This window comes from Populus euphratica, unplaced genomic scaffold (assembly GCF_000495115.2).
Source record: "Populus euphratica unplaced genomic scaffold, PopEup_1.0 scaffold300.1, whole genome shotgun sequence".
Lineage (NCBI taxonomy): Eukaryota > Viridiplantae > Streptophyta > Magnoliopsida > Malpighiales > Salicaceae > Populus > Populus euphratica.
The window spans coordinates 124,832-151,742 of NW_011500182.1; the positions used below are offsets into that span (position 1 = coordinate 124,832).

Here is a 26,911-nt window from a genome sequence, read left to right on the forward strand (position 1 = left end):
AATCCTGATGATTTTTATCATCAAGCATAACAAATTACATTATAATCCTGAATAGATAAACATTTAAAGTAAATCATATTTATAAATCTCATCCTTCAAGTTGCGAACATGGATAACTTTGAAAGGTTCAATCATTTTAGAACAACCTTGCTTGAAAGAAGTTGGATTTGAATTGTCTTGATGACTGGCTTCTACTTGGACTGATTTGGCCGGTGAAAGAATCATCAAAGAGGATTCTTATTAATCTCATTGTCTCTTTGCTTCTTGGTTGGTATTGGGGATTAGAGGGTTGCTAACATGAATTCTATTTGCTAGTAATGTATCTTTAAAACCTTCCCTTGGTTGTTGTCCACCATTGTTAATTGTTTTGTGTAGTAACAACCTCTGTTTGGCTTTGAAAAATTGTTCTAATACCAATTGGTAAGGACTTGCCTTAACAAACAGTTGCTTAGAAAGAAATTTAAGGGAGAAAAGAGGAAATTAGAGAGAAGAGAGTTATGAAGTTTCTGCAATTGTTCTTATATTATTTCTTGAATGACCAACTTTCTGTACAATGTTAGTTTTATACATCAATACAGCTGATTAACTAGCTATAACTAAAAACTAGTTTCCCAACTAACTACTAACAATCAACTAATTCTCCTTTACGTGCATAACTGTTGCTTTTGGTATTGCTTAAACCTTCTGTTTGTGCTTCCTTCTCTCTACATAATGATCAAATGATTCCATCAATCCTTGGCTTATAACAATGGATAAGTGCTATCATTTATTGTATTTTTTTATTATCATAATTTCACACGCAAGAAATCAAGTCTATGCATGAAGGTGAAATTCTGCTCTCCTCTCCTCTCGCCTTTTCGTTTATTAAGCTAGCTCACTTTGTGGTATGGATTATGATCACTATGTCTAATTTCAAGGTTAAAGGCAATTCGTTACAACTGGTTTAATTGCCTTTTTTTTTTAATTTTAATTTTAATAAAAAATCAAAGAAGGAGTGGATTTTGCTGTATCCCTTCATTTATTCACTATAATAATATAATTTTTTAAAATATTAATTACATTCTTTAATATTATATTTCTTAAGAATTTAAATTCATATTTTTTTTTCTCCAGAAGTTATACTATTCTCATTACTTGAAACATATATTTGATGAGTTGATTAAAGTTTTTAATTTTTTTAATTTATTTTTTAACATTGAGTTGTTTGAAAATTAGACTTTATAATTTATTTTAATTTTTTTATATAAAGTTATTCTCATCTCATGAATTAGATCACGATTTTATAGTTTAACTCGGATTGACTCAAGATATTTTTTGTGATTTAAAAAAAAAAAATTAAATTTAAATTTTATTATTTAATATTAGGTTTATTGAATGATTGAACTTCATAATTTTTTTATAATTTATTTCTTATAAGGTTATTCCAATCTCATTATTCGAACTATAAGCTTGACGAGTTAACTTAGTTAACTCAATTTTTTTAATTAATTTTTTTTTAATTTTATTTTTTTATATTAAATTAATTAAAAATTAAATTTTTTTATAAGGTATCTTTTAAAAAAAAACTTTATATTTTATATTTAAAAATTAAGTAGTATGTCACCAAGAATGTGATCAATGTATAATTCTTTTTATAAAATTCAATTTTTTTGTTGTCCCTTGAGTAAAAACACATGGATGATTTGGCCCTGAATCATCTTTTATTTAGTTCTACACTTCAATTTTTTTTTCTTGTAGCAATAATTTTTTCTTCCTTTTTGAACACCCCTATTGGACATTCAAATTAACAATAGTGGAAAAATAATTGAAACCAGAAAATTAAATTATTTCTTATGAAAGAAGCAATCAGAAGCAAGCTCTGCAATAGCAGCCACTTTATCCATATAAATATCTTTGTTTTTGCAGTTCTCCATGCGTACTAGTTTTTGCTTGTAGTTGCTTCAAACTGTGTGCGATCTCTCTCACCAAACCTTTCTCATTTCATGTTTTCTCTTCTGGTCTTTCTTTGCAGAAGCAGCTGCCTCTACTGCTGGTGACTGTGTGATTTGCCCCACCATTTTTAATGCAATGCAGGGTTGGTCTACTGGTACCTGTAGCCCCATCATTACAAAGAAGATGAAAAAAAACAACTATGCGTACACTTTGAAGTTTGAATTGGAAATATGAATCACCTCTTTAAGATAAATTAAGATTATCTATGTCTGTATTATTCCTCTCAAGGTTTGTCAGTATACTGTTTTTTTTAATCCAAATAGTGTTTACCATTAATATGCCATCATGATTAGTACTTACACCATTACGCCATATGCATGATATAATTTTTTTTATTTTTTAATATTAAATAAAAAATATATTTTAAAAAATAATTAAAAAATTAAAAAATTAATATACATAAGCAAGTTTATAATACAAGAGTTGCAGATAATATCTACTAATTTCAAATTAAAAACCACATCTTTTTTTTTTATCTCTTTTTCTCTCTCCCCTCTCACTCCTCTCACCATTACTGGGATCTCTCTCTCAACCACCTATAACACTTCTTAGTATCCCTAAAACACTCCTCTCTTTATAAAATAGTCATCTTTCTCTCTCTAGTACAACTCACCCCAATTATTTTAAGTTGATATAATTAAAATTGTTAATTAAATATAATTATGTTATTTTATTTAATTATCAATTTTTCCATGTTGTTATTGATTGTGAATTAACAAAATTATATGCTTGAAATATTAGTGTTGATTTAAGTTAAATTATGGATTATATTATGTTTAACTTCATACATGTCTTTTAACAAATTATTAAGAATGTTATGTGATCGAAATGACTATAATATGTTTGAAATAGAAATTAAAATTACTTGGAGGATATTACAAATTAGGATTAGTCAAGCTCGTTATATCAGTATACAAATCTATAATGACATAGTGTGAATTCATTGTTTGAGTTTGCTAGGATTAATGTGATTAATATGTTGGAGCTTTATATAAAAAGTAGACTTAGATAAGAATGGAATGAACTCGATTTCCAAGTAACTCTCATAAAACTACATAGGCATCACGAACAAATGGTCCATCTAAATTATGTGGTAATGATAGATTACTAGTGTGGATGTAATGATTGGGTTGATAATCATAGACATTGAGGCTTATTAGTTGATGAATTAGAGGTTGAAAAAAGATTTGGAGACAAGTGTAAATGTGTTAATGCAACAAAGCGATAACATATAAAAAATTCTTTGCAATACAAGGTTCATCATTCAACAAAGTCTTATGTTCAAATGCAGGGTGTTTATGAAACAGTTTTTTTATGGTATTTATATATGGGGTAATTGTGAATCAAAAATATCATCAAGTCTTTTATTTTATATATGTATTTATTGTTTTTATTTGTATTTTTTTTATAATAATTAATATGCTTTTTAGTAATGAAGTTTCTTTTAATGTTTCAATAGGTTTTTGGAGCTTAAATGAATTATTTCAGAACATTAGAATTCAAAATAAAGAATCAAAGAAAAATTTAGTTGAAGATTGAAGTAAATCTTAGTTCAAATAAGTGCTTTAAATTTTCCCCAAAAATCAATTCTATTCCAAATCTAGAAGAGATTATTATATGATCTATTTTAAACCCAAACTTGCCTTATGTTGTGTGCAAACTTCAACCATTAAACACTCAAGGTTTCAATGTCAATCTTAGCCCAAATAATAAGTACATTTGTATACTTATTTTTAAATTCAGCTCCAAATCAGCCCAAGCATAATCCGTAATCTTACATGTTTATTATATAACAAATAAGATCAGCTCCAAATCAGCCCAAGCACAATCCGTAATCTTACATGTTTATTATACAACAAATAAGATTTGATTTATTTTAAGTAATCCATTAATCCAAGAAGCAAGCACATGGATGGAAAGCTAGAGGGGACATTATTATATTATTTTAGGATAAAATGAAGAAAGAGACGGCTATAAAGGAGGAAGAAAAATGTGCACCAAAGCGGTTTTCAAGTTGGTCTAATTTGATTTTCCAAAACACCTTTCGGTGTTGTACTCATAACTTTTGACTCAGGTGTCCAAATGAGTTGTTCTTCAATAATCTGGAAAGCTAACAGAATTTTCTATAAATATATCTCTAATAGCCATCTCCAAAAAAAGCTTTTAAGAGGGTCAAATTGTTATCTAACATGAGCATCATATTTGTGTTAGAATTTTTACTGAAAGTGTGTTATGTTCTTCTTTGTAGATTTCAGTTTTTTAGTTTGTAAAACTTACTACTTCAATTTGATTTAAGTTATTTTATGTTTATTAAAGTGTTCTTATATATAATCATGGTTGGCTAATCTCATTCTTGGATCCAAATCAAGGATGATAGTGGTTAAGGTGAGTTCTTTAAGATATTAATAAATCTTAATGTTTATCTTCTTATTTTCTTTATGAATGTTTTATTATTGAAAATAAATTTTAGAAATCATTTAAGTAATGTTATAATCTTGAATTTTTATACATAATTCAATGTCTTATTTAATATAATAGTATTTGTTCATTCTTAAGCAATAAGCAATCTTCATCTTTTTAAACTTAATTGTAATATCTTCCAATCTAATATAACCATCGTTGATATTAGGTTGAGTTATCTTATATATGTTGAAGAAATCACCAATATATCACTATTAAAATTGATTTGGACCATGACTTACTTTTTCTTGTCATTTAAAATCTATTTACATATTTTATCTTTGAAAACAAATCCATCAATTATTTTCAATCGAGTTATTATTAATTTAATTTCTCTTGAGGTTTTTTTTTTTGTTACCTAGCTTAATTTCTAGATCTAAATCTTTGTTGATATAACCTCGATCTTACCAAGTTAATTGCTATATCACATACTCGTGCACTTACAAGTTAAAACAAGTCGATTATAAAAACCATTCAAGCAATTTTGGTGCCATCACTAGGGAGCTAGCAAGCAAAGGTAATAAATTTAGATTTGATTATTGAAAATAAATAAATAAATCATATGGATGCTTTTATCGTCTAAAAAAATCAAATGGTTGGTTTTACTACCTAAAAAAATAAATTTGACCTCAACTTTTTGGATATTGTATTGTGGACCGAACTACTAATTATTGGATTTTGGTTGGTTCATCTGTTTTTTTTTTAATGTCTATTCTAATTAGTTTCTAATATTTATTTTTTATATTATAAGACTGGTTTTACCACCTCTTGTTTATTTTATTTTATTTTGTTGTTTTGTTGTGATTATTTTTCTAATATTTATTATTTAAAGTGTTTGGCTGGTATTATCATCTTTTTATTCATGCTTGTTATAATTATCTTGTAATGTTTATTGTTGTTAATATTGCTTATTTGTTGAAGTGTGAATTTTCGAATTTGTTTAATTTTTATTTTTGAGCTATTAATTTATCTTTTACGTTTCATTTACTTTTATTTGCAATCTTTTTATTTCTTTTTATATTCATATAATTGTTATATTATTTTTTTCATCATGGTTAATGTTGAAAATGTAAAGGGTGAAGGGAGTGTTCAAGGTAATGGACCTCCACAATTCAATGATCAACCTAATTTTCAAACTTTTAGAGTGTATCTTCACCCAACTAGACAAAATACACCTTTATATATTATCTTGCCTCTTAACTAACAAGCTTTCAATTTGAAACCAGACATGATCCAACTTCTTCCCATATTTCACGATATGGATTCTGAAAATCCATATATACACATTAAGGAATTTGAAGAGGTATGTATACTTTTATTTATAGAACATGCACCGAGAAAACTATTTGGCTTAAATTGTTTCCATTCTCTCTAAATGATAAAGCCAAACTTTGGCTAAACTCCCTACGTCCTAGGTCTATAGGTACATGGAGGGAAATACAAACTGAATTTTTGAAAAAAATACTTCTCTACTCATAGGACGACAGCCTTACAATGTCAAATGAAGAATTTTTCTTGTAGTCCAAATGAGTCATTTCACCAAGCTTGAGAAAGATTTAAAGACTTGTTAAATACTTACCCCTACCATGGTTTTGAAATGTAGAGGTTAGTGACTTTCTTCTATGACTCTTTTACTAGAATTTTAAAAAGCTAGTATTAACCATATATAATGGTGAATTTTATGAAAAAGAACCAAGTGAAGCCTTTGATTTTTTTGATCAATTGGCTAAAATCACAAAGCAATGAGAGACCTCTCTCCCACTTCATGTTGAGTCTAGAAACACCATTTCTTATTCAAGTGGTAAGTTCTAATTGAAAGAGACTGATGACCTTAACGCTAGATTAGCCTCATTGACTAGAAAAGTAGAGTCTCTTGAGCTTAAAAAAGTGCATGTCATGAGTGAATAACAAGAAAAGAGTTGTGTTATATGTGTGTGAAAGCAAAGGGCATAGGACAACTGAGTATCCTACCATTCCAGCCTTCAAGGAAGTGTTATATGGCCAAACTTCTAATTTAAATAATGTTAAAAAGCCCTTTTCAAACCAAATAGGCAATACCTATTTTGATACCTATAATCCTAGATGGAAAAACCACCTAAATTTTGGATGGAGAAATGAGGGCTTTTTAGTACCTTAAACATTTGAACCTCTACCCCAACCATTTCATGCTCTCATACATAGGTACCAACCACCTTATAAGAGATTCCAAGAGGATATTATTCAACAATTCACGCAAACACAAGGAGGAATCAACAACCAAACTTACAAATTTCAAGACCAGGCCAATAGGACCTTAAGTGACATTTGAAGTCAACCAACTAAGTTGACTCAATCACTAACCATTCAAGAAAAGGGAAAGACCCCAGCTCAAACAATGCCAAATCCTAGAGTTCAGGTACATATGAGTGAATCCTTACCTAGTGAACCTCACACCATGAACAAGTCTAAGCCATCACCACCCTTAAAAGTGGAATGATTGTTGATAAAGCTGTAGGTTTTGGGCTTCCTAGAGGTATTATGGAGGAAAAATCTAGGGAAAGTGAAGAGGGAATCAAAACACAAGTGATAAATGAGAGTTTGAGTGAAAAGAAAGGTAAGGTAAATGAGAGAGAAATGAGTGAGAAAAGAGATGATTTAGAATGTGTTCCTAGAGCACCATTTCCACAAAGGTTAGGGAAACCTAAACAAGATCTTATGAACTCATAAATCTATGAATTGTTCAAACAAGTGAAAGTCAATATTCCACTCCTTGATGCAATTAAACAAGTTCCATCTTATGCAAAGTTTCTTAAGGATTTATGCACAGTCAAAAGGAGATTGAATGTGAAAAAAAAACCTTTCTAACTAAACATGCTACCCTTCTAAATACAAAGATCCTGGTTGTCCTACCATTTCATGCATTATTAGAAGTTATAAAGATAGATCAAGCTTTGTTGGATTTAGGAGCAAATATGAATTTAATACCCTACACTGTTTACAAACAATTAGATTTAGGAGAAATCAAGCCTACTTGAATCATCTTTCAATTAGCTAATAGGTCAATTAAGATTTTTAAAGGTATTGTTGAGGATGTGTTGGTCCAAGTAGATGAATTATACTTTCCTGTTGATTTTGTAGTGTTAAACATAGTACCTATTCAAGAATTTAATGCTCTCATCCCAGTCATTTTAGGTAGACCTTAGGATGTGTTAATCTAAGTAGATAAATTTTACTTTCTCGTTGATTTTGTAGTGTTAGACACAACACCTATTCAAGGATCTAATGCTCCCATCCTAGTCATTTTAGGTAGACCTTTCCTAGCTACATCTAATGCTTTAATTAATTGTAGGAATAGGGTGATGAAATTGTCTTTTGAGAATATGACTATGGAGATAAACATATTCAATGTCTCCAAACAAATCGGGGAACATGAGGACATTAGAGAGGTAGATTTCATCCAAACAGTTTGTCAAGAACACTTTGAGAGAGTGTGGATCAAGGATCCATTGGAGAGAACTTTAATTCATGATGAAAGATTTTGTTCTTTGGAATGTGTTGATGAGGAAGTAAGAGAACTCGAGACTTATCTAGATCCAATACTTATTATATCAATAGGTTAATGGACCTATCGTTTGAGCCTTTTATTTCACCTCAAGTGAAAGTTGAGGCATCTCTTATCTAACCTTATAAACTAGAAATGAAGCCTTTACTTAGTGATCTTAAGTATGAATTTCTAGGAGAAGCTAAATCATATCCTATTGTGATCTCATCAAAACTTAGCATAGAGCAAGAACAAAAAATTTTAAGAGTGGCGAGAAAACATAAAAAAACAACTAGATGGACAGTTACTAACTTGAAAGGAATTAGCCCTCTTTTATGTACACATGGAATCTATCTTGAAAAAGAGACTAGATCTGTGAGGCAAATGCAAAGACAATTGAACCCAAACATGAAGGAAGTAGTGAGAAGTGAAGTGCTTAAATTACTTGATGTATGTATTATTTACCTCATTGCAAACTCAAAATGGGTTAGTCCAACCTAAGTTATCCCTAAAAAATTTAGAGTCATAGTAGTGAAGAATGCAAATAATGAGCTAGTGCTAACAAAAATCCAAATTAGATGGCATATGTGCATTGATTATTGTAAGTTAAACATGGTGACTAGGAAAGACCATTTTTCATTTCCATTTTTAGATTAGGTGCTTGAAAGAGTAGCTAGAAGAGCTTTTTACTGTTTTCTTGATGGATACTCAAGTAATAACTAAATTGATATTTCCTTAAAAGACCAAGAAAAAACCACTTTTACTTATCCTTTTGGTATCTATGCTTATAGAAGAATGCCCTTTGACTTGTGTAATGCACTAACCACTTTTCAAAGGTGTATGATGAGTATCTTTAGTGATACAATGAAAAAAAATTTGGAAGTTTTTATGGATGATTTTTCAATTTATAGGGATTATTATGAGTTGTGTTTAATGCATTTAGAAAAAAGTCTTTAAAAGGTATGAGGAAAGATGAAGTGTTATTTTATAGTGACATATAGCATTATCTTAGGTCATATTGTTTCTTCAAAAGGGATAAAGGTAGATAAGTCAAAAGTTGAAGTCATTCAAAATTTACCTACCTAGGATTGTGAAAGATGTGAGATCCTTTTTAGGACACGTTGGTTTTTACCGAAGATTCATTCATTTTTTTAGCACCATTGCCAAACCATTATGTAACTTGTTATCACAAGATGTCTAATTTGATTAGATATCAAAATGTCAAGAAGCTTTTGAAAAGCGTAGAGGGTTATTGACCTTTGCACCAATCATGCAAACTCTTGATTAGTCTTTCTCATTTAAACTGATGTGTGATGCTAGTGATTTTGTAGTAGGGGTTGTTTTAGGGCAAAGAAAAAGATAAGAAACCTTATGTCATTTATTATGCTAGCAAGACCTTGAATGATGCTCAATTGAATTACAGTATAACTAAAAAAAAAACTCTTAGTTGTGGTCTTTGCATTAGACAAGTTTAGGTCTTATTTGGTTGGATATCTTATTATTGTTTTCATTGATCATGCAATATTAAAATACTTGCTCACTAAACAAGATGCCAAGTCACGTTTGATTCAATAGACCCTCCTATTCCAAGAGTTTAACCTTGAAATTCGAGATAACAAAGGAGTAGAGAATATAGTGGCTGATCATTTGTCCCGTCTTTCAAGCAATGAGACCCTAATTGATGAATCTCCAATAAATGAACTCTTTGCTAATAAAAATTTATTTTGTGCAGGTATTGTCTCCTACATTTGCTCTCCATGGTATGCTGACATAGCAAATTACCTAGCCACAAGTCAAATTCCTTCTTATTGGTCTAAACTTGACAAATAAAAAATCTTTCGCAACGTGCATACCTTTTTTTAGGATGACCCCTACTTTTTTAAATATTGTCCTAACTAAATTGTTAGGCGATGCTTGGGGATAGACCGGGTTGGAGTTGGTTTTTAGATTTGCTTCATCGATATATGATTGGGGGACATACTAGGTTGTGTATTATATCAGATAGATATGTAGCGATAAAGATTTTTATGGAACATATTTTTCCCGAGCCCACTAGATATCATCGATATTTTTCATGACACTTTACAAGTGACTTTAACATAAAGTTCAAAAAATATTTCCTTGAAAAATATGTTATATAAGATGTGTGTAAACCCTTTTAAACAGGAGTTTGACATTTTATATGAGGAGTTGGTGGAAACAAATGATGCAATAAAAGCATGACTAGATGTTGAACCTAAAGAAAAATGAGTATTATCTTATGATTATGGTGGTCATCATTATGACAATTCGACCATGAACTTTTTGGAGTTTTTTTAATGATGTTTTAAAAACTATTAATAGCTTGCCTGTTTTAGCTATAATGCAAATAATTTTGTTTTACCAGATATATGTTGATACCAGATTGGGTAATATGATAATTTGAACTATCTAAACTTATACCAGATTATGTTGATATCAAGGAGGAGCTGTACAATGTTAGTCACCAAGGTAAGTACGACGGTAATTGATTGGTAATTCATTCATCTTACCTTGATATTTGATATGCTAGGAGAGATCATTTTTTAGGAGCAACAACTTATAAGTGACATAGATATACCTATATGATATAGTATATATCCATTACATGTTTCATTACACCGATTTAGTTGTGTTTCCTAAGACATTCATGTAATCTAATACACTATGCCTTCGAGTATCTGAGACAGAATTAATTAGTATGCAATAATATTTTACATTTATTAAAGACTAGAATAATTTTATTATGGATAATGACTACTAATTGGTTTTTGATGTATGTATATAGATTAATTACCTGGTAGAAGAAGCTCAAAAAACAGCAATGACTATTCATGAAGGTGTCAATGAAATGTGACATTATGGCCACCACTAAGCTCAATTTATATCATGGCAGACTTCAAGAGGTTGGGGAGGCTGAATGATCTGACACAACATTAACGAAAGATGAGATTGCTTATGGTAGGAGTGTTAGGGATGTTGGCCTATCTATAAGCATCCCAGGCCTATCCATGAGCATCTTAGAACTGTCCATGAGTTGTGATGATATTGGTCCTCCTCAAACCTATATAAATATCATAGACTCAAACTCAATTATATGGATATCATTGACTCGAACTCAAATTGGATCAGCTGAGGAGATTATCAGATATAATTATATATAACTACATGTTATGATAATTATGAATAGTGGTATAGTTAGTTTAATTTTTAATAAAATGTTATGTTTTCTTAATTGTCAGTGTACATTTGTTATTTGCAATTTAATACATTATGTGTTGCTTATGTGAATTGTATTTTAATGGTGAAGAATTGGTTATTTTTGGTAGGAAGTTACTGACATATTAGACTACTCCTAGATGCCTCTGTTAAAGGAGTCGCATATACTATCTGCGAAACACGAGTCATATATGGCATTTGCGACAATGGAGTCATATATGGCATTTATGACTCACGTGTCGCAGATGTCATTTGTGACTCTCTTAATTATGTTAGATTTCTAATTATTTTTCCTCATGGGTTATTTTACAAATTATTTTTTTAAAATGTACTAACTTACCAAAACACTCCCTGAAATACTATCGTTACATATCATGACTTTTATTTATTATTGATTACTAGAATGACTTTTGTTGCTTCCATTCTTGTAATTCATTCCATTCTTGTAATTCAACAAAGAAAATAAGTTAAATTTAACCAAAGTTATGACTTGAATTCTTGAAGTAAAAATTGAAACCCGAGTTCCTTAAATGTATGTGGAAAGATAAACTTAGAATCATATTTATAATATCTAACCTAATATTTTCCCAACTCAGGACTCAAGTTATGAGTTAATTTCCAAGTAGATATATCAACTCAAATTATATTTTTTTAAACCACGTTGTTTTAGGTCTTTTTTTTTTTGAAAAAAAAACCAAATTAAAAACAACATTGATTTGAGTTTTTTCTAAAAGTATATTGTTTTGATAAAAAACTGGATAAAAATAAACTTGGCTTATACTTGACTTTGACTTTAGATAAATAGATCACTAAGTTAAGTTAACCTATGGAGCTTTGTAAAAATTTATAACCATGCTTTGAACTATGGCTAGAACTTGGTGTATAAGATTTTATAACTCAAACCATCGGACAACTACACCTACCATTGTGAGTTAGCATGACTTTTCAAGCAATATGGATACTAACTCACTACATTATACTGTACTTTAAAAAAGTGTGAGAAAAACATTGTGCATTTAATGTGGATGTAGACTCATTAAACTGTAAACCACATCGTAGATATAAAGTGTTTACACTGTGGATGATACTATAGCACCTATGAAGGCATTGTATTTTCTGTGTTTAGTTAAAAATTGATGATGGGCACTCTCTATAAAAAAAGCTTTCGAAAAGCACGAAGAGCTAAGCCATTAATGTCGTGGTGAAGGTTAAACCTTAGAAAGTCAGTAAAGAAACTAAGATTTTATATGTTATATCCTTTCAATCAAGCGAGAAGCATGAAGAGTTAAGCCACTAATGTCGTGGCGAAGGTTAAATCTTAGAAAGTCAGCGAAGAAACTAAGATTTCATGTGTATATATCCTTTCAATCAAGCGAGAAACTTCTATGGACGACTTTCATTCCCTTTTGATTTTAAAGAAGTACAAAAAATAAAAAGACAAAATGGATCAAGCTACCCGCAGGATCTAATAACATTGGATCTTGTGGATATTGGGTCTGAATGCCTAACAGGACCTAATAAGGTTGGGTTTTGTAACTTGTAGCATTAGGTCCTGCCTCCAGTATGACTCAACCTATAGCATTGGGTCCTGCCAACCTGTAGCATTGGGTCCTGCCTCCAACAAGACCCAAAAGCATTAATAATATAATAGCTAGTATATTGGCCTATGCTCCATAACGGGTCAATAATATTTTTTTAAAATATAAAAATGCTTGAGTTGAGTTAAAAACATGGAATGTATTTGCTTCATTACTATCTTCAAATAAAATATTTTTTATACCATCAATAGGGCATAGTGGAGCAGTACCTAATATATTGACAACTAATTTATTTTCTTTTCATGTTTTTCAATTTAAGATATTTTGATGATATTTTTTTTATTCAACTTGATTTAATTTTCTTATTAAAGCATGCTTGTTGTTGCTTTTCAAAAAAAAAAAATTTAAATTATATTTTTTCTTTTCTTCAAATTATTTTTTTCAAATGTTTTCGAGACTTGGATGAGTTATTGATGCATGAAGAGATACAATCGAGTGTGCTATTGAATGTTTGTTTTTACTTGAGTGAAAAATTAGCAATTTAGTGACATTTTACACTGGACTTTTAAGCATTTCAAGTTTGGTTAGATTTGATTATAATTTTATAATGGAGTTTAGAGAGGTTAAAAATAGGAGTAGAGGTAGATCAAAAAAGCAAAGGCAAAACGAGAAGGAAAGTGAAGATAAGAAATTTGGTCTTGTTGCTAGTAGGACCCAATGATTCTAGAGCTAGCAGGACCCAATAGAGTTGGGTTCGACTGTATTGTAAAACCCATTAGCATGAGATCTTGCTGCTATCAAGATCCATAATGTTGCGTCTAACCTTAAGCAGGTCTTAAAATGTTGATTCCGGGTACTCAGCCAGATCAAATAACTTTTAGACTCCTAAGCCAGAGTCAATGCTATTAGGTTTAACTTGACAATTAAATCAAATACTATTGATCTATATTTGTAATTAAATTAAAAATTATTTTAAATTTGACTTTACAAGACAAGAGATATTTATTATATTCTTTATATTTTTTATATTTTTTAAAAATATTAATGACCTCCTAAGAAACGCAAACCACTATCCTGGTAATTAGTATGTGATGTTCATGAAAGTAAAATGAGAGATAATTGAGTGATATGTGACTTTTCAGCATGTGATGTGCATGAAAGGAAAATGACAGATAATTGAGTGGTATGTGAGTTTTCAGCATGTGATGTGCTAGTATGTGATGTGCATGAAAGTAAAATGACAATAATTGAGTGATATGTGACTTTTCAGCAAGTATGTGATGTGCTATTAAGTAATATGTGAATTGTATGAAAGTAAAATGACAAATAATTGAGTCATATGCGACTTTTCAGCTAGTGGGGTGGCCTAAGTTTCAAAGTCATATGTATGGCCTCTAAGTGCTGTCAATGTAGTGCTAATAAAACATTATTATTAGCCCTCAACATCTAATTTAGTGTTTTTTTTTTATTTAGATTTTCTTAATTATAGTAAATTAACTATATACTTTTTTTGCTAATAAAAATAAAATATGAGTACCTGAAGATATGAAATTTTCTATATGATCTCTTATAATTTTTACCTTATAGAAAATAAAATCATTTAAATTTTTTTGAGGTTAACTCATTATCAATATTTCACATTTATGATCACATAATTTTTCTTATTTTTAAATAGATTTAGGTATTATTTTTTTAAAATTAAATAATTAAAGACTTACAGTTAACAAATCAAATTTTAAATATTATTCTTACACCGAAAACCGATACTCCAAACACATTTCCCTAATCACAACTAATTTATTTTTCAATCTAAGTTTACTTGAGAGAATTATTCAATTATTAGGCTAAAACACTGTGTCATGATGATCAGTGATGAGCTGGTAAAAATCACACATCATAGGGTATATAGAAGATATATTGATTTCGGGTGCTGAGTTTTTTTTTTTTTTAAAAAAAAAGAATTTGTACCGGTTTTAGCAGGAACCCTAGTGCGCGATTATTTTTCTATTTTTCTTTTATTCTAACTCGGTAATTTTACATGAGAGTTTCAGTATTTCAACGGAATAATTTGAAGGTTAATCTGTAAGAATACATTAAATGATAATTTTCTCTCAATCATTTTCATTATGGAGGATGATATAGTTTTGACTTACGAAGTGGCCTGCCCCAAGAATCCAGAAGAAATTCAGGTTTTTGTACGACCTGGTAAATCCTTTTGTGAGCTGTCGTTCTGCACCGCAAAGAAGAGGAGTTCTGTTCATGCTCAAAAAACTATCCAGCCCTTCCCACCTGAAAAATGTATTATCAGTCTGGTGATTGCATAACCCTTTTTTTCTTTTTTATATATATATAGAGGAGGAAAGTAGTAATGATAATATCTAATAAAAGAAAAATAAGGCACCCTCTTACTTGAGTTTTTCAACCCATGCTTCGGTTCCCTTGGTTGAACAAATGAGATCAAGCTATATGTAACAAGCAAGGAAATAAATTTATTATTTTAAAGATGGGAAAATTATCCTATACAATCATCAGATTACCTTAATTAATTACTTGTTAATCAAAGTTAAGCCTTTTTTTTAAGATTATTTTAATATCACATCATATTATGCTTTTCAAAAAAAAAAAAGAGTAAATCATAAGAGCACATGGACTAAATTATAATTTTATCTAGTAAGCTTCTTAATAAATAATAGACAAGATATTTTAATATTCACATCAATGATTCATAGACATATGGATGATGCACATGGTGGACCATGGGGACCCTAAACCATTCCTTAAGGTCCATGCTAGCTAGCACGGAGAGAAATCATACTTGCCCATTGTATATAGTCACATTCACTCCCTTAGCTAGGAGTTCATCAACCTACAAAACATAAGGAGATGAATAAATAAAATAACACAATAATAATAATAAATTCCATTGGGTATATACATATAGCTAGATCTCATCATGAGTTATGCGTTTAGTGGAATTGTCAATTTCCTCCTCCTTCGGTTGCATTTAAAATGGGAAAAAAATAGCAAAACATTACTTAGAAAGAAAGAAAACAAAATATTCTTCACCAAGTATAAACTTATAGTAGTTAGAGTCTCGAAAGATAGATTTACATTTAGAACAATATTACACTATAATCATTAACTTAAAAAAAAATCCCCTATTTGGAGCCTATCTTCAACGGAGTAAAAAATTATATATATATATATATATATATATTATTTTATTTTATTTAAAAAAAATAAACAACAAGTTTTTAATAAAAATATTGGCCAGATAACCAAGCTCTCTTTTATGAGCTGGGGATATACTCTTTGATGATATTATTTTGATTTTTAACGGTTATCAACATATATAACCATGAAATTCTGGGATCTAATCAAGCTTGACCTAGTAATTGAACAAAGAAAATTAGGACAGCACCTCATTAATTCTCGGTCTCATAAAATCGCCTTCCAGCTGGTTGAAAACGTTAGAAGACTGCTCTCCCCATCTGTAATTAAACACCGAAAAGATTGTTCAGTGATGGATCGATTGATTACCTCTTAATTAGATGATAATTAATTACTTGAGCAAGAAGGAAACATACGAGAAATTAGCTGGGATTATCTTAAGCTTTCTTTTAATGACCCCATTCATTATGCTATCAAGATCACCGACACCACCTCCTGGAAGTGATGACCTCTGAGAGATTATATATCTTGAGTAGCTCCTCATTGCATTTTTTTGCGATAATTCAGCCGCAGCTGTAGTTAGAGACACAGGGTCCGATCCCGAATCCAATAAAAAATTATAGAAATCCTGAAAATATTGCCACAAAAATATATAGTTCAAAGTGTTCGTTGAATTCTCATAAAAGAAATGAAAATTAAGAGAACAGTGAAGAATACCACAGAATTGCTGTTAGCACTAATCACTTCCTCAAGCTCAGACCAAGAATTTGTTGCGTCAGCATACTGACCTTCGCGGATTTGCTGCCTAATCTTCTCAGCCAGGCTGTATTGTAAAATAAAAGATGTTAATACTAAGACAATTTGTCAATATTTAATTTGTTTTCATTAAGAACACGGCAATAGCTTGGACCTGTTTGCCTTCTGAAGTCCGTTGTTGTCGAGCCTCGATAAATCTTTTAGAAGAGGACCCCACGAAAGCTGGAAACTTCAAATTTGTAATATCAGAATCCAAAAATTCAGCAGGGAAAATAATCTTTTCTGTCTAACACAAGAGATGAAATACGCAAACAAGACTAATTAACTTGCCACAAAATCTTCTGGTGAGATCCAAGTGTCACCCAACGCTACTCCTGCGTGTGCAGAAATAGCCTGTAAATTTGTTTCGATCGTGTTTCTTTAACAGAAGATTGATTGGCTGGCAAGAAATTAATGATTACCTCCAAGTATAAGTTTCAGTTTTCCTGCTTCAATTGCTTTCAGAGCTGATAAACCAAGAGTGACAGCAAATTTGCCTCCATAAGACTCTGCTACAATATACAAAGGACTCTTCTGAAGGCTCTCATTCCGATTAAATACTTTCTCCAACAGAGTAGTTAGATCACTTGCTGCCTCGTCATCAGTTTTGACAAACAAGTCTGCATCACCCTCTTCCACAAAACTGTATCCTGTGCCGACTGGATTATCCTGCACAATCCCCTCAAAGAATAAGTCAAATAGGAGAGAAATCCTGAAAAAATATATATATAGATAGTGGATGAGAATTACCACAAAAAGCAGATCAGCCACTTGTAACCATGTCGAATTCCGGGGCTTCAGATAGGTATCCAGCGGCCCAATTTCTTCAAAATTTCCCATCCCAACACCTGATCCTCCCTGTTTTGTCAAACCAAACATTAATTAATGGAGCATTTTGATACCAAACATTAGCAATTAGGTACTCACAGGTCCACCCTGCAACCAAAGAATGATTGGCCATGGTTTGGATGAATCTTCGACTCTGTAAGGACTCCTATAAAGCCACCAAAACATGTGTGCTCCTGGTTAACACAAACCAAGATGGGCACATTTTCAATTACTAATAGCATACATAAATAAATATAAAGAATGAAAACTGAAACAGTTTGCTTACTTGGTCTAACTTCCACATATCCCCATTCTTCTGATCCATCACGGGTTCTTGCACCAGTGGCTACCTTTTTTCTTGAAGCGGCAGTGACTGTTTCTCCATTAAGCAAAGAAACCAAGAACAGAACAGAAACAAGAAAAAAACACAACTTTCCCATTTCCAGAAACCAAGCAGACCAGTAGATGCCGACTTCACAGACTGAACAGAATCATGTAGTAAAAGAGAATAAAGATAAGCAGGGGAAAGAATATGATTCAAAAGAATTGTTGTCTGTAATAGAAATAACAAAAAAGCAGAAACTTCTATAGACAAAATAAAAGGGTGTTCAAAAAATTAGGAATCAAGAAAAAGACTCTTTTTCATCTTTAAGGGCAAGTTGCTTAAAACAGTAGCTATTGTGCATTACAGTAGCCAAAACATAGCTGTCAAACCGGAAATTAACATGATGAACCGGGTTTTCAAACCATCTAAAACCTCTCTCTTGCTTGCTCAGAAACCATTTCATTTTTAGCTAACAAAAATCAATTTAGATATCAATATCAGATGCCAGCAAATTACTCAATGTCTCCAGGCGAATTTACGTTTATTTTGAGAAAATCACGGTTTGTTTCTTTTTTTTCCCTTTTCTTTTTCCTTTTCTACGACTAATCAGAGTATTTTTTTTTCCTGGTATTTAACATTCGTAGAAGTAATTTCATTTTATGGGGTCAAAAGAATCTAATTCTTTAAATACCGATTTCATTCTAAAATAATCAAAATTTTCCATGCAAAAATAGAACTAAACTCTGCCCATTTTTCTCTTCTTATTGTTACTTTCCATAATTTGCTTAGAGCATCTCCAATATGGAAAAAATCATTTAAAAATGCTAAATTATTGATATAGCTTTTTAAATAGTGTAAATATGATTTTTTTTAATGAGCACTTGAAAGGAAAAAAACCATTTTAACAAGTAATTTGTACTTTAATATATTTAATTTAATACTTTTGGATTTTTTAAGAAGAACTTTGAGAAAATTAAATAATTTATTTTAATAGATATATAGAAATGATTTTTCTTTAACAGAAAAACCATTTTGGCTATTCGCTTGGCTATTCCTGTGAAGCTGCAAAATCAAGGGAAAAAAACTAAAATTTGTTTTTTATTTTTAGCTCTTCATCTGCCTTTTTCAATGGATAAACCCTTACATATATGTGAATCACCATAATTTTGTATAGATTAATAATAATTAATGCTTATCATAATTATGATTATCCATTAAATCACTTTCTAAATAATTTCAACTATGAGAGATCTTTCGATAAATTACTTCGGATAGAATATTTCTAAACTTACCATTGCTTGAGAATATTAGCATAAAAAACTTGAAAATGTTTAACATCTTGACTGTTTTCACTAGAACGTACGTCATGGAGTAATAAGAATTTCACATATTTTATGCTGATATTATAGAATTGAATTGATAATTTAGAGACCTCATATCCGTGCATCCCGCTGTTTAGGATTCAGAACATACCTATGGAAACTAATTCTTTTGTTGTTACAAAAAAGACAAAACAAAAGACACCTTGTCTTTATTAGGTGGATGTGGATCAAGATCTAGAAGTCTTTACCTTCTTCTATGTGAAAACGAATATTGTTATGTGGAAATTTTGTTTTCACATTGCAAGTAATAGAGAGCCTGCGCGTGTGGTGCAGAAAATTTCTAGTGAGTTTTGAATAAAAAACAGATTCTAATGTATAAATATAAAACACAAGTCATAATACGAAAAATCATATTCTAGGAGATAGGATGGGCTATCAATGATTTGTGGTGCAGAGATTGTGTCGGGGAAGTTGTTTTTTTGCTGTGAAGCGCGGAAAGGTATTTATAGAAGAAAGGATGGGCTTTGGATTACTGCCGTCTATACATTTTATAAATAAGTTCCGCAGGTATAAAAATATAAAAATTAAAATTTAATAGTAATTTGTTAATTGATAAGAGCTTTGTTAATAAAAAAAATTTAATTTAAAAAAAAAATTAAATAAAATGTTTATAGACTCAATTATATTTTATTGAAAATTTAGTTGAATTTATGAAACCATAGACAAACCGATAAATTTTAGACACCACAACTAGACCTTAGATTTTACCAAACACAATAATATAACTTATCTTAGGTAAAACGTAGTTGGGGTGCTAATACCTGTCTTTTACACAACCAATCTCCATACCCCATCTCTGGACCAATTAGGGTTTCTAGTAACCAGAACACTAAGTGGTGACTTCTAGTCTATATTTCTTATCTCTCCATATTTTGCTAGAAGAGAGTATATATCAGTCGATTACATACACATTTTTTAGGTTGGACAATCACCGTGATGCTAGACACGTGCGATAATTATGATGATAGTAAAAAAAAGTTCTTGGTATGGATCAAGATCTTTTCTTACATGGTCACTAATCTTTATAAAACTATTTATTGGCTAGGCTTTGGATTCATGAACTCTTTTAAAATAAATCTCTTATTAGGATAAGAGACCCCTTGATGTTTGAGTTAGTAAACCAAAGTAGGAAAATGATGTATAACAAAGGGAAAAATGAGTATGTGTTATGATTGTTGTGTGTAATATTGTATCATGGCCTATATTTTGTTATATAATAACTTGAGATATTTACACACCTTAGGTGACATGAATTTGTATCGTGGAGAATGGAATTGCTGACATGCCATGTAAGATTTGTTATGGGTAACAATTACCTTTATTGCAGAGGTAAAGGTAACCTATGCAATGAGTTATTGGTATAGACATTATATTAGACAAGGTAGGTGTTATACCAGCCATTGATAGGAAAGATAGACGCTCACATTGATAATTTATAAAACAAATGCCTTATAAACCAGTATGTGGTTTAGGCAATGTTAACATGACCATACCAATAGTTTTTTCTCTCCCTTGTTGTGTTTGGTTGGATTGTATTTGGGAAAGGTTGGGCCATTTTTCTCTCTTTCTTTCCCATTCCTTTCTTGTCTCTTTCGTTAGGCCTTCACTAGGCTCGATTGGATTGAAATTCAAAATTGAATTGAAGAATTAAGGACTAGATTAAAAATGAGGAAAGAAAGTGTTAAACGTGTTTCACATATATACTAGCATGTGAGGAATCCTATTGTAATAAGGCGATATGTGAAGTGTGCTCTAAGATCCAAAAACTATATTCCTTGATGTTATTTAAGTCATCTTAGTGGGATCTTTTTGGAGGCGTGATATGTGTATATAAAAGAGCCATAATGGCATTCTAATGGCTTGCTCTTTCTATATTTCTTTTCTTTTTTTCCCTTTCATCTCCTTAGTTTCTCTGCGTAATTTCTTTAGTTTTTCTCTACTCGATTCAACTTCATTCTCCTTCTATGTGTTTTGATGTGTTGGCCTTGGCAAAACCAAGAGAGGGCTAGATTGGTAACATGACCAAATGAATGATGTCTTCTTCCAAGTGTAGGAGTATCAAAGTAATAAATAACCCAGTAAGACTGAGATCAAATCACAGGGAAGTTAACTATATAAATAATGATGATGATGATTTAAAAAAGGCTTTAAGATGTAAAATTAATGTGAGGATTAAACAATGATAAAAACAGTTTTCAAGGTTAGAGAATTTACTAATGATATTTTAAACAAAGGAAGTTCCAATCAGATTATAAATTGTTAACATGATTACATTAGTTATCTTATTCAAATAATATTGATACTTATAAATGTTGTCAGGTATTCATGACTATAACTTATGTTAATAACAAATCAAGTTCCTTTCATAGCATAGGTGTAGATTAAACCATACGATTGGATTATGAAAGTGTTAAGTATTTGTTATACCAAGTGTTATCCAACATAAATTTAGATTAACCATTTAGCAAGCAAAGTATTAAAATTAAACAAGATAAAAAATACAAAATATGTTAGTATCAAACATTAAATTCCATGCTGAGTTTATACAATATTTATTCTTACACCATTAGTGTAACCTTTTCACCTTAACATAATAAACTTAACTAAATTTAATGAAGAAGAGAAACATAAATAAACAAGATAAGAACAAATATAAAATATGTTAGTATCAAACATTACAGTCCATCTTGATCTGGAAATCAAGATACCTAAATTCATGGTAAAGGCCTCATTTTATAAGCCAAAATTTGAAATTATTGATTTGATAAATAATTGATGAATAAGTGACCACATCTTGACTTGGTGACAATCCTTATCTTCATGTCTGAATAAAACATCATTGATAATGTCAGAATTGGAATTACTTGTACTCATAAAAGTTTTAGAAAATTATCTCAACTTTTTAGGATAAAAAAAAAAATGAGGTCATTTGGACTTCTAGAACTCAAGATATAGGCTAAACACTGAACGGTGTCTAGGGTACATGACAGATTTGGACTTCTTCGTCGTTACTACAATTTAAACTTGAAAATGGCCTTTTTAAAACCAAACATTCATATGGAAGTTGTAGGCCTATGTCTTAATTTTTCATTCATATAAAGTAAACCTAACTCGAAGATCTACAACTCTAGATATGACCTAATTACCAAAAAGTATTTCAGTTTAGACTGCATCAACATATTTTTTTTTTAAGTTTGGTCATCTCTTTGTCATTCAATTTCAGTATTTAAACTCATCAATCAATCCTTTCATTTATGTGATATGCCTACATTTAAGATGAACATTAATCATAAATTAAAGGTATCTTATATTATTAGATATGTTATTATAAAACATGCTTTAGTTAAGGAGTTATCAATACTTCAAATGAAAAATAATGATATAAAACCTTGATAAAAATGCACTTTTAAATACTAATCAACACACTTCTAAGTATGTTGAATGTAAAAATAAAGGAAAGGAAAAGAAGATTTTATAGATGAGAAATTAAAAATACAATCATATCACCTATATATAGGTTAGTTAGAGTCTCTCTCTCTCTCTATTTTTTTAAAACATATGTATGTACAAGCAGTTGTAATTGCGGTTCCCATCTTCCCTTGATTTTACATTCAAGAATGGTTTAAATGCCCTCTATGGGTGGGGGATAAGCTTCCTATCTAGTTTTTCTAAGAACTAGTAAATATGGTCTTTCTTACTCAAATTCCCAAGACTATGACAATCATGTTCTTTATGAAAATCAGGTTATAAATCATGAATTGCACAATACATATCTCCACCAAGATACGTCTCAAAAGTCAATAGAAGATTATATAAAGCTTCTTTATATTTTGAAATAAATCCTAACTTTTAACTTTTTTCACAAGCTTTGCAGGACACGTGTGTCTTTAAACATGGTGGGCCAATAAAATCCACATTGTAACATTTTTACGGTAGTCTTTTTTATGAGAAATTACTCTTACATGCCTCAGAATGACAACATTTAATGACATTACTTATCTCATTATCGGGAATGCATCTTTGAAATATTTGATCATGACAATATTTGAATAGGTAAGGGTCATTCCAATAAAAATTCTTTACTTTGTTCAAAAACTTTTCTTTGTCTTTGGTTCTCTAGTGAGCTAGCAAAAATTTTAAAGTAAGAAAATTGATATTTTTAGCAAACCAAGGCATTGAACTAAGAGAAAGTAAAGATTCATCAGGAAAGTAATCATCGATTTGTGTGATGTCAGATGTCGAATCTATTGTCAATATTGACAAAAGATCCGCATCAATTTTTTCGGTGCCTTTTTCATTCGTGATTTCTTTCTAAAAATAAATTATTTGTAAATCTTCAAATTCATCCAACTCAATTTTACTCAAAGTAGATTCAAGTTGATCATAAATTAATTCTTCTTATCTTCTTATCTCCTCTTTCTTATTGGGTTAAGTTAGGCTAGCCTCAAGCTCATTTAAGTTTGACCTTTACCATTCTTCTTCAAGTTAGGTTGGATTAGCTTTTAGCCTGATTGAGTTTGACCATTTCCTTTCTTTTTTGGGTTAGGTTGGCCAATCATTGGGCATAATTAGGTTAGACCTTTCCCTTTCATCTTCATATTAGGTTGGGCCAACTTTAAGCTTAGTTAAGCTAAAGCCTTTTTTGTTTTTAGGTTAGGTTGGTCTAGCTTCTGGCTTGGTTCAACTTGAACCTTTCTTTTTTTCTTTTGGTTAAGGAATCCTCAGGCTTGACCTTTCCCTTGTCTTTTGGTTCAACTTAAACTTTTGATCTTTTTGTTCTTTTTTCACAGGTTATTTATTGTTGTTGCTACTACTAATGTTGTTATTCATTGATAGTGACATTAATGTTGTGATGCGGACCCATGAGGTAATAACCCTTGAACTCTTAAATAAAATAAAAATAACCCAAAAAAGCTAAAATTAGACTGATAAAAAACCTAATCCAATGATTACATGAACCAAGAAATCAATGTTATTGGGCGAGGCTTGTTTAGTCTTGGGCGCAGTTGGGCTTGTCACAGGAGACATCTAGGCGATCTAAGTATGAAAGAGGGTTAAAACAGAATAAAAAAAATTCACAACTTAAACTTTTGGTCTTTTTGTTCTTTTTTCACAGGTTATTTATTACTATTGCTACTGCTAATGTTGTTATTCATTAATAGTGACATTAATGTTGTGATGCGGACCCATGAGGTAATAACCCTTGAACTCTTAAATAAAATAAAAATAACCCAAAAAAGCTAAAATTAGACTGATAAAAAACCTAATCTAATGATTACATGAACCAAGAAATCAATGTTATTGGGCGAGGCTTGTTTAGTCTTAGGCATAGTTGGGCTTGTCACAGGAGACATCTAGGCGATCCAAGTATGAAAGAGGGTTAAAATAGAATAAAAAAATTCATAACCTAAACTTTTGATCTTTTTATTCTTTTTTCATAGGTTATTTATTGTTGTTGCTACTGCTAATGTTGTTATTCATTGATAGTGACATTAATGTTGTGATGCGGATCCATAAGGTAATAACCCTTGAACTCTTAAATAAAATAAAAATAAACCAAAAAAGCTAAAATTAGACTAATAAAAAACCTAACCTAATGATTACATAAACGAAAGAAATCAATGTTATTGAATGTAAAACCCTAACCCTTTGATTATAATGACTAAAGAACTACAAAGGCAATTAATTTTTGACAAGACTTGAAGAGGTTGGTGAAGAACCAAGAATATGAGCAACCCCACACACAAACAATATTATTTTTGAATAAAATAAGTCTATAAAAATTAAATACACATTAAATAACCTTATTCATACTAGGTAAAACTTCCTAAACAAGAATGGAAAAATAACAAAAAAATTATAAATAAAATAGGAAAAATATTCCTAAACCAACTAGGTTACACTAATGGTGTAAGAATAAGTATAATGTAAACTTAATATGGACTTTAATGTTTGATACTAACACGTTTTGTATTTGTTATCTTGTTCACTCTTTAATACTTTCCTTGTTAAATGACTAATCTTGATTTATGTTGTATAACACTTGGTACAACAAATGCTTGGCACTTTCATAGTTCATATTGTATGGTATAACCGACACCTGAGCTATGAAAGGAACTTGATTTGTTGTTAACATAAGTTATAATCATGAATGCTTGACGAGATTTACAAGTATTAGCATTAATTGAATAAGATGACTAATGTAATCATGTTAACAATATATAATCTGATTGGAACCTCCTTTGTATGTGGTTTCCAAATCAATAATAAGAGTTTATACTATACTTGTTTGATATACCATTAGTGGAACCTCTAACCTTGACATTTGTTATTATTATTGCTTAATCCTTACATTAATATTTCATCTCTAAGTTCTCCTAACCTTGACATTTATTGTTATCGTTGTTAAATCTTTAAGTTAATATTCCATCTCAAAGTTCTCATCTTCTTCTTCTTTATTATTATTATTATTATTATTATTATTATTATTGTTATTGTCATTGTTGTTATTATTGTTATTACTATTATTATTGTTGTTATTATTATTATTGTTGTTGTACTATTGTCGTTTATAATTTGTACAATTAACCTCCCTGTGGTTCGACCCCGGTCTTGCCGGGTTATTTATTACTTCGACACTCCTGCACTTGGGAGAAGACATCAATCTTTTAGTCGTGTCAAGTTTTTGGCGCCGTTGCCGGGGAGGTAAGTTCTTGTATAAATTATAGTAGTTATTTTATTTTCTCTTTTCACTTTTCTTGTATATAACTTTGTTTCTTTTCTCTTGTTTCTTCTTCTTTTGTTTTCTTCTTTCTTTTATTCTATTCCTACACGGGCATGAGAGTGTGGTCACGTACATCAAGTGGTAGACTTTGTAGGGTATCCTTATCATTTTCAGAAAATATGGCCTAAGAAAATAATCAATCACTTCATAATGAGAATAATGAGAATAACCGTGCTACAACACTTAAAAACCACATGAATCCCACAAGAACAAGTGCACCATCATGCATAGTTTTTCCTCCCGATGCATCTCATTTTAATTTTAAACCAGGTATTATTCAACTTTTACCTTCTTTTCATGGCTCAGAATTGGAAAATCCATACTTGCATTTAAGAGAATTTGAGGAGGTCTGCAACACATATAATAATTTAAATTGTAGCATGAATACCATCAGATTAGAGCTTTTTCCTTTTTCATTAAAAGATAAAGCTAAAACATGGCTACAAAATTTAAGACCAGGATCCATTCGTGCTTGGGATGAAATGCAACAACAGTTTTTGAAGAAGTTTTTTCCATCTTACAGAACAAACTCTTTCAAGAGACAAATCACCACTTTCACTCAAAAACCAGGAGAAACATTTTACAAATGTTGGGATAGGTATCGAGACTTGCTTAGTACTTGCCCTCATCATGGTTTTGAAACATGGAGATTGGTTTCACATTTCTATGAAGGGTTAACACCTAAAGATAGGCAAATGGTTGAATTGATGTGCAATGGAATTTTTGAAAATAAAGACACTGATGAAGCAATGGAGTACTTAGACTTGTTAGTTGAAAATGCTCAAAATTGGGACACCGCGGGTACATATGAGGCACCGAGTAAAACTCAACCTCACACATCTAGTGGAGGCATGTACAACCTTAGGGAAGATCATGACC

General features: G+C 30.5%; 1 protein-coding gene across 2 annotated transcripts; it reads right to left on the reverse strand.

Annotated features, from left to right (window-relative positions):
• Positions 1-1,790: 1,790 nt before the first annotated feature.
• Positions 1,791-18,490, reverse strand: LOC105111539 (serine carboxypeptidase-like 51). 2 transcript variants are annotated; one of them, XM_011006925.1, is made up of 14 exons: positions 18,383-18,490; positions 17,828-18,022; positions 17,641-17,735; positions 17,464-17,571; positions 17,136-17,382; positions 17,005-17,048; positions 16,829-16,896; positions 16,636-16,741; positions 16,335-16,546; positions 16,169-16,238; positions 15,563-15,613; positions 15,157-15,209; positions 14,901-15,036; positions 1,791-2,090 (listed from the first exon to the last, which is right to left on the reverse strand). In XM_011006925.1, the coding sequence occupies exons 2-14, from the start codon at positions 17,979-17,981 to the stop codon at positions 1,962-1,964; spliced, it is 1,473 nt and encodes a 490-aa protein (XP_011005227.1). In that variant the 5' UTR covers positions 17,982-18,022; positions 18,383-18,490; the 3' UTR covers positions 1,791-1,961. The 2 variants fall into 2 exon arrangements, with proteins under 2 accessions (XP_011005227.1, XP_011005226.1); XM_011006924.1 differs by lacking the exon at positions 18,383-18,490 and having other exon boundaries at positions 17,828-18,336.
• Between the last annotated feature and the right edge of the window lie 8,421 nt (positions 18,491-26,911).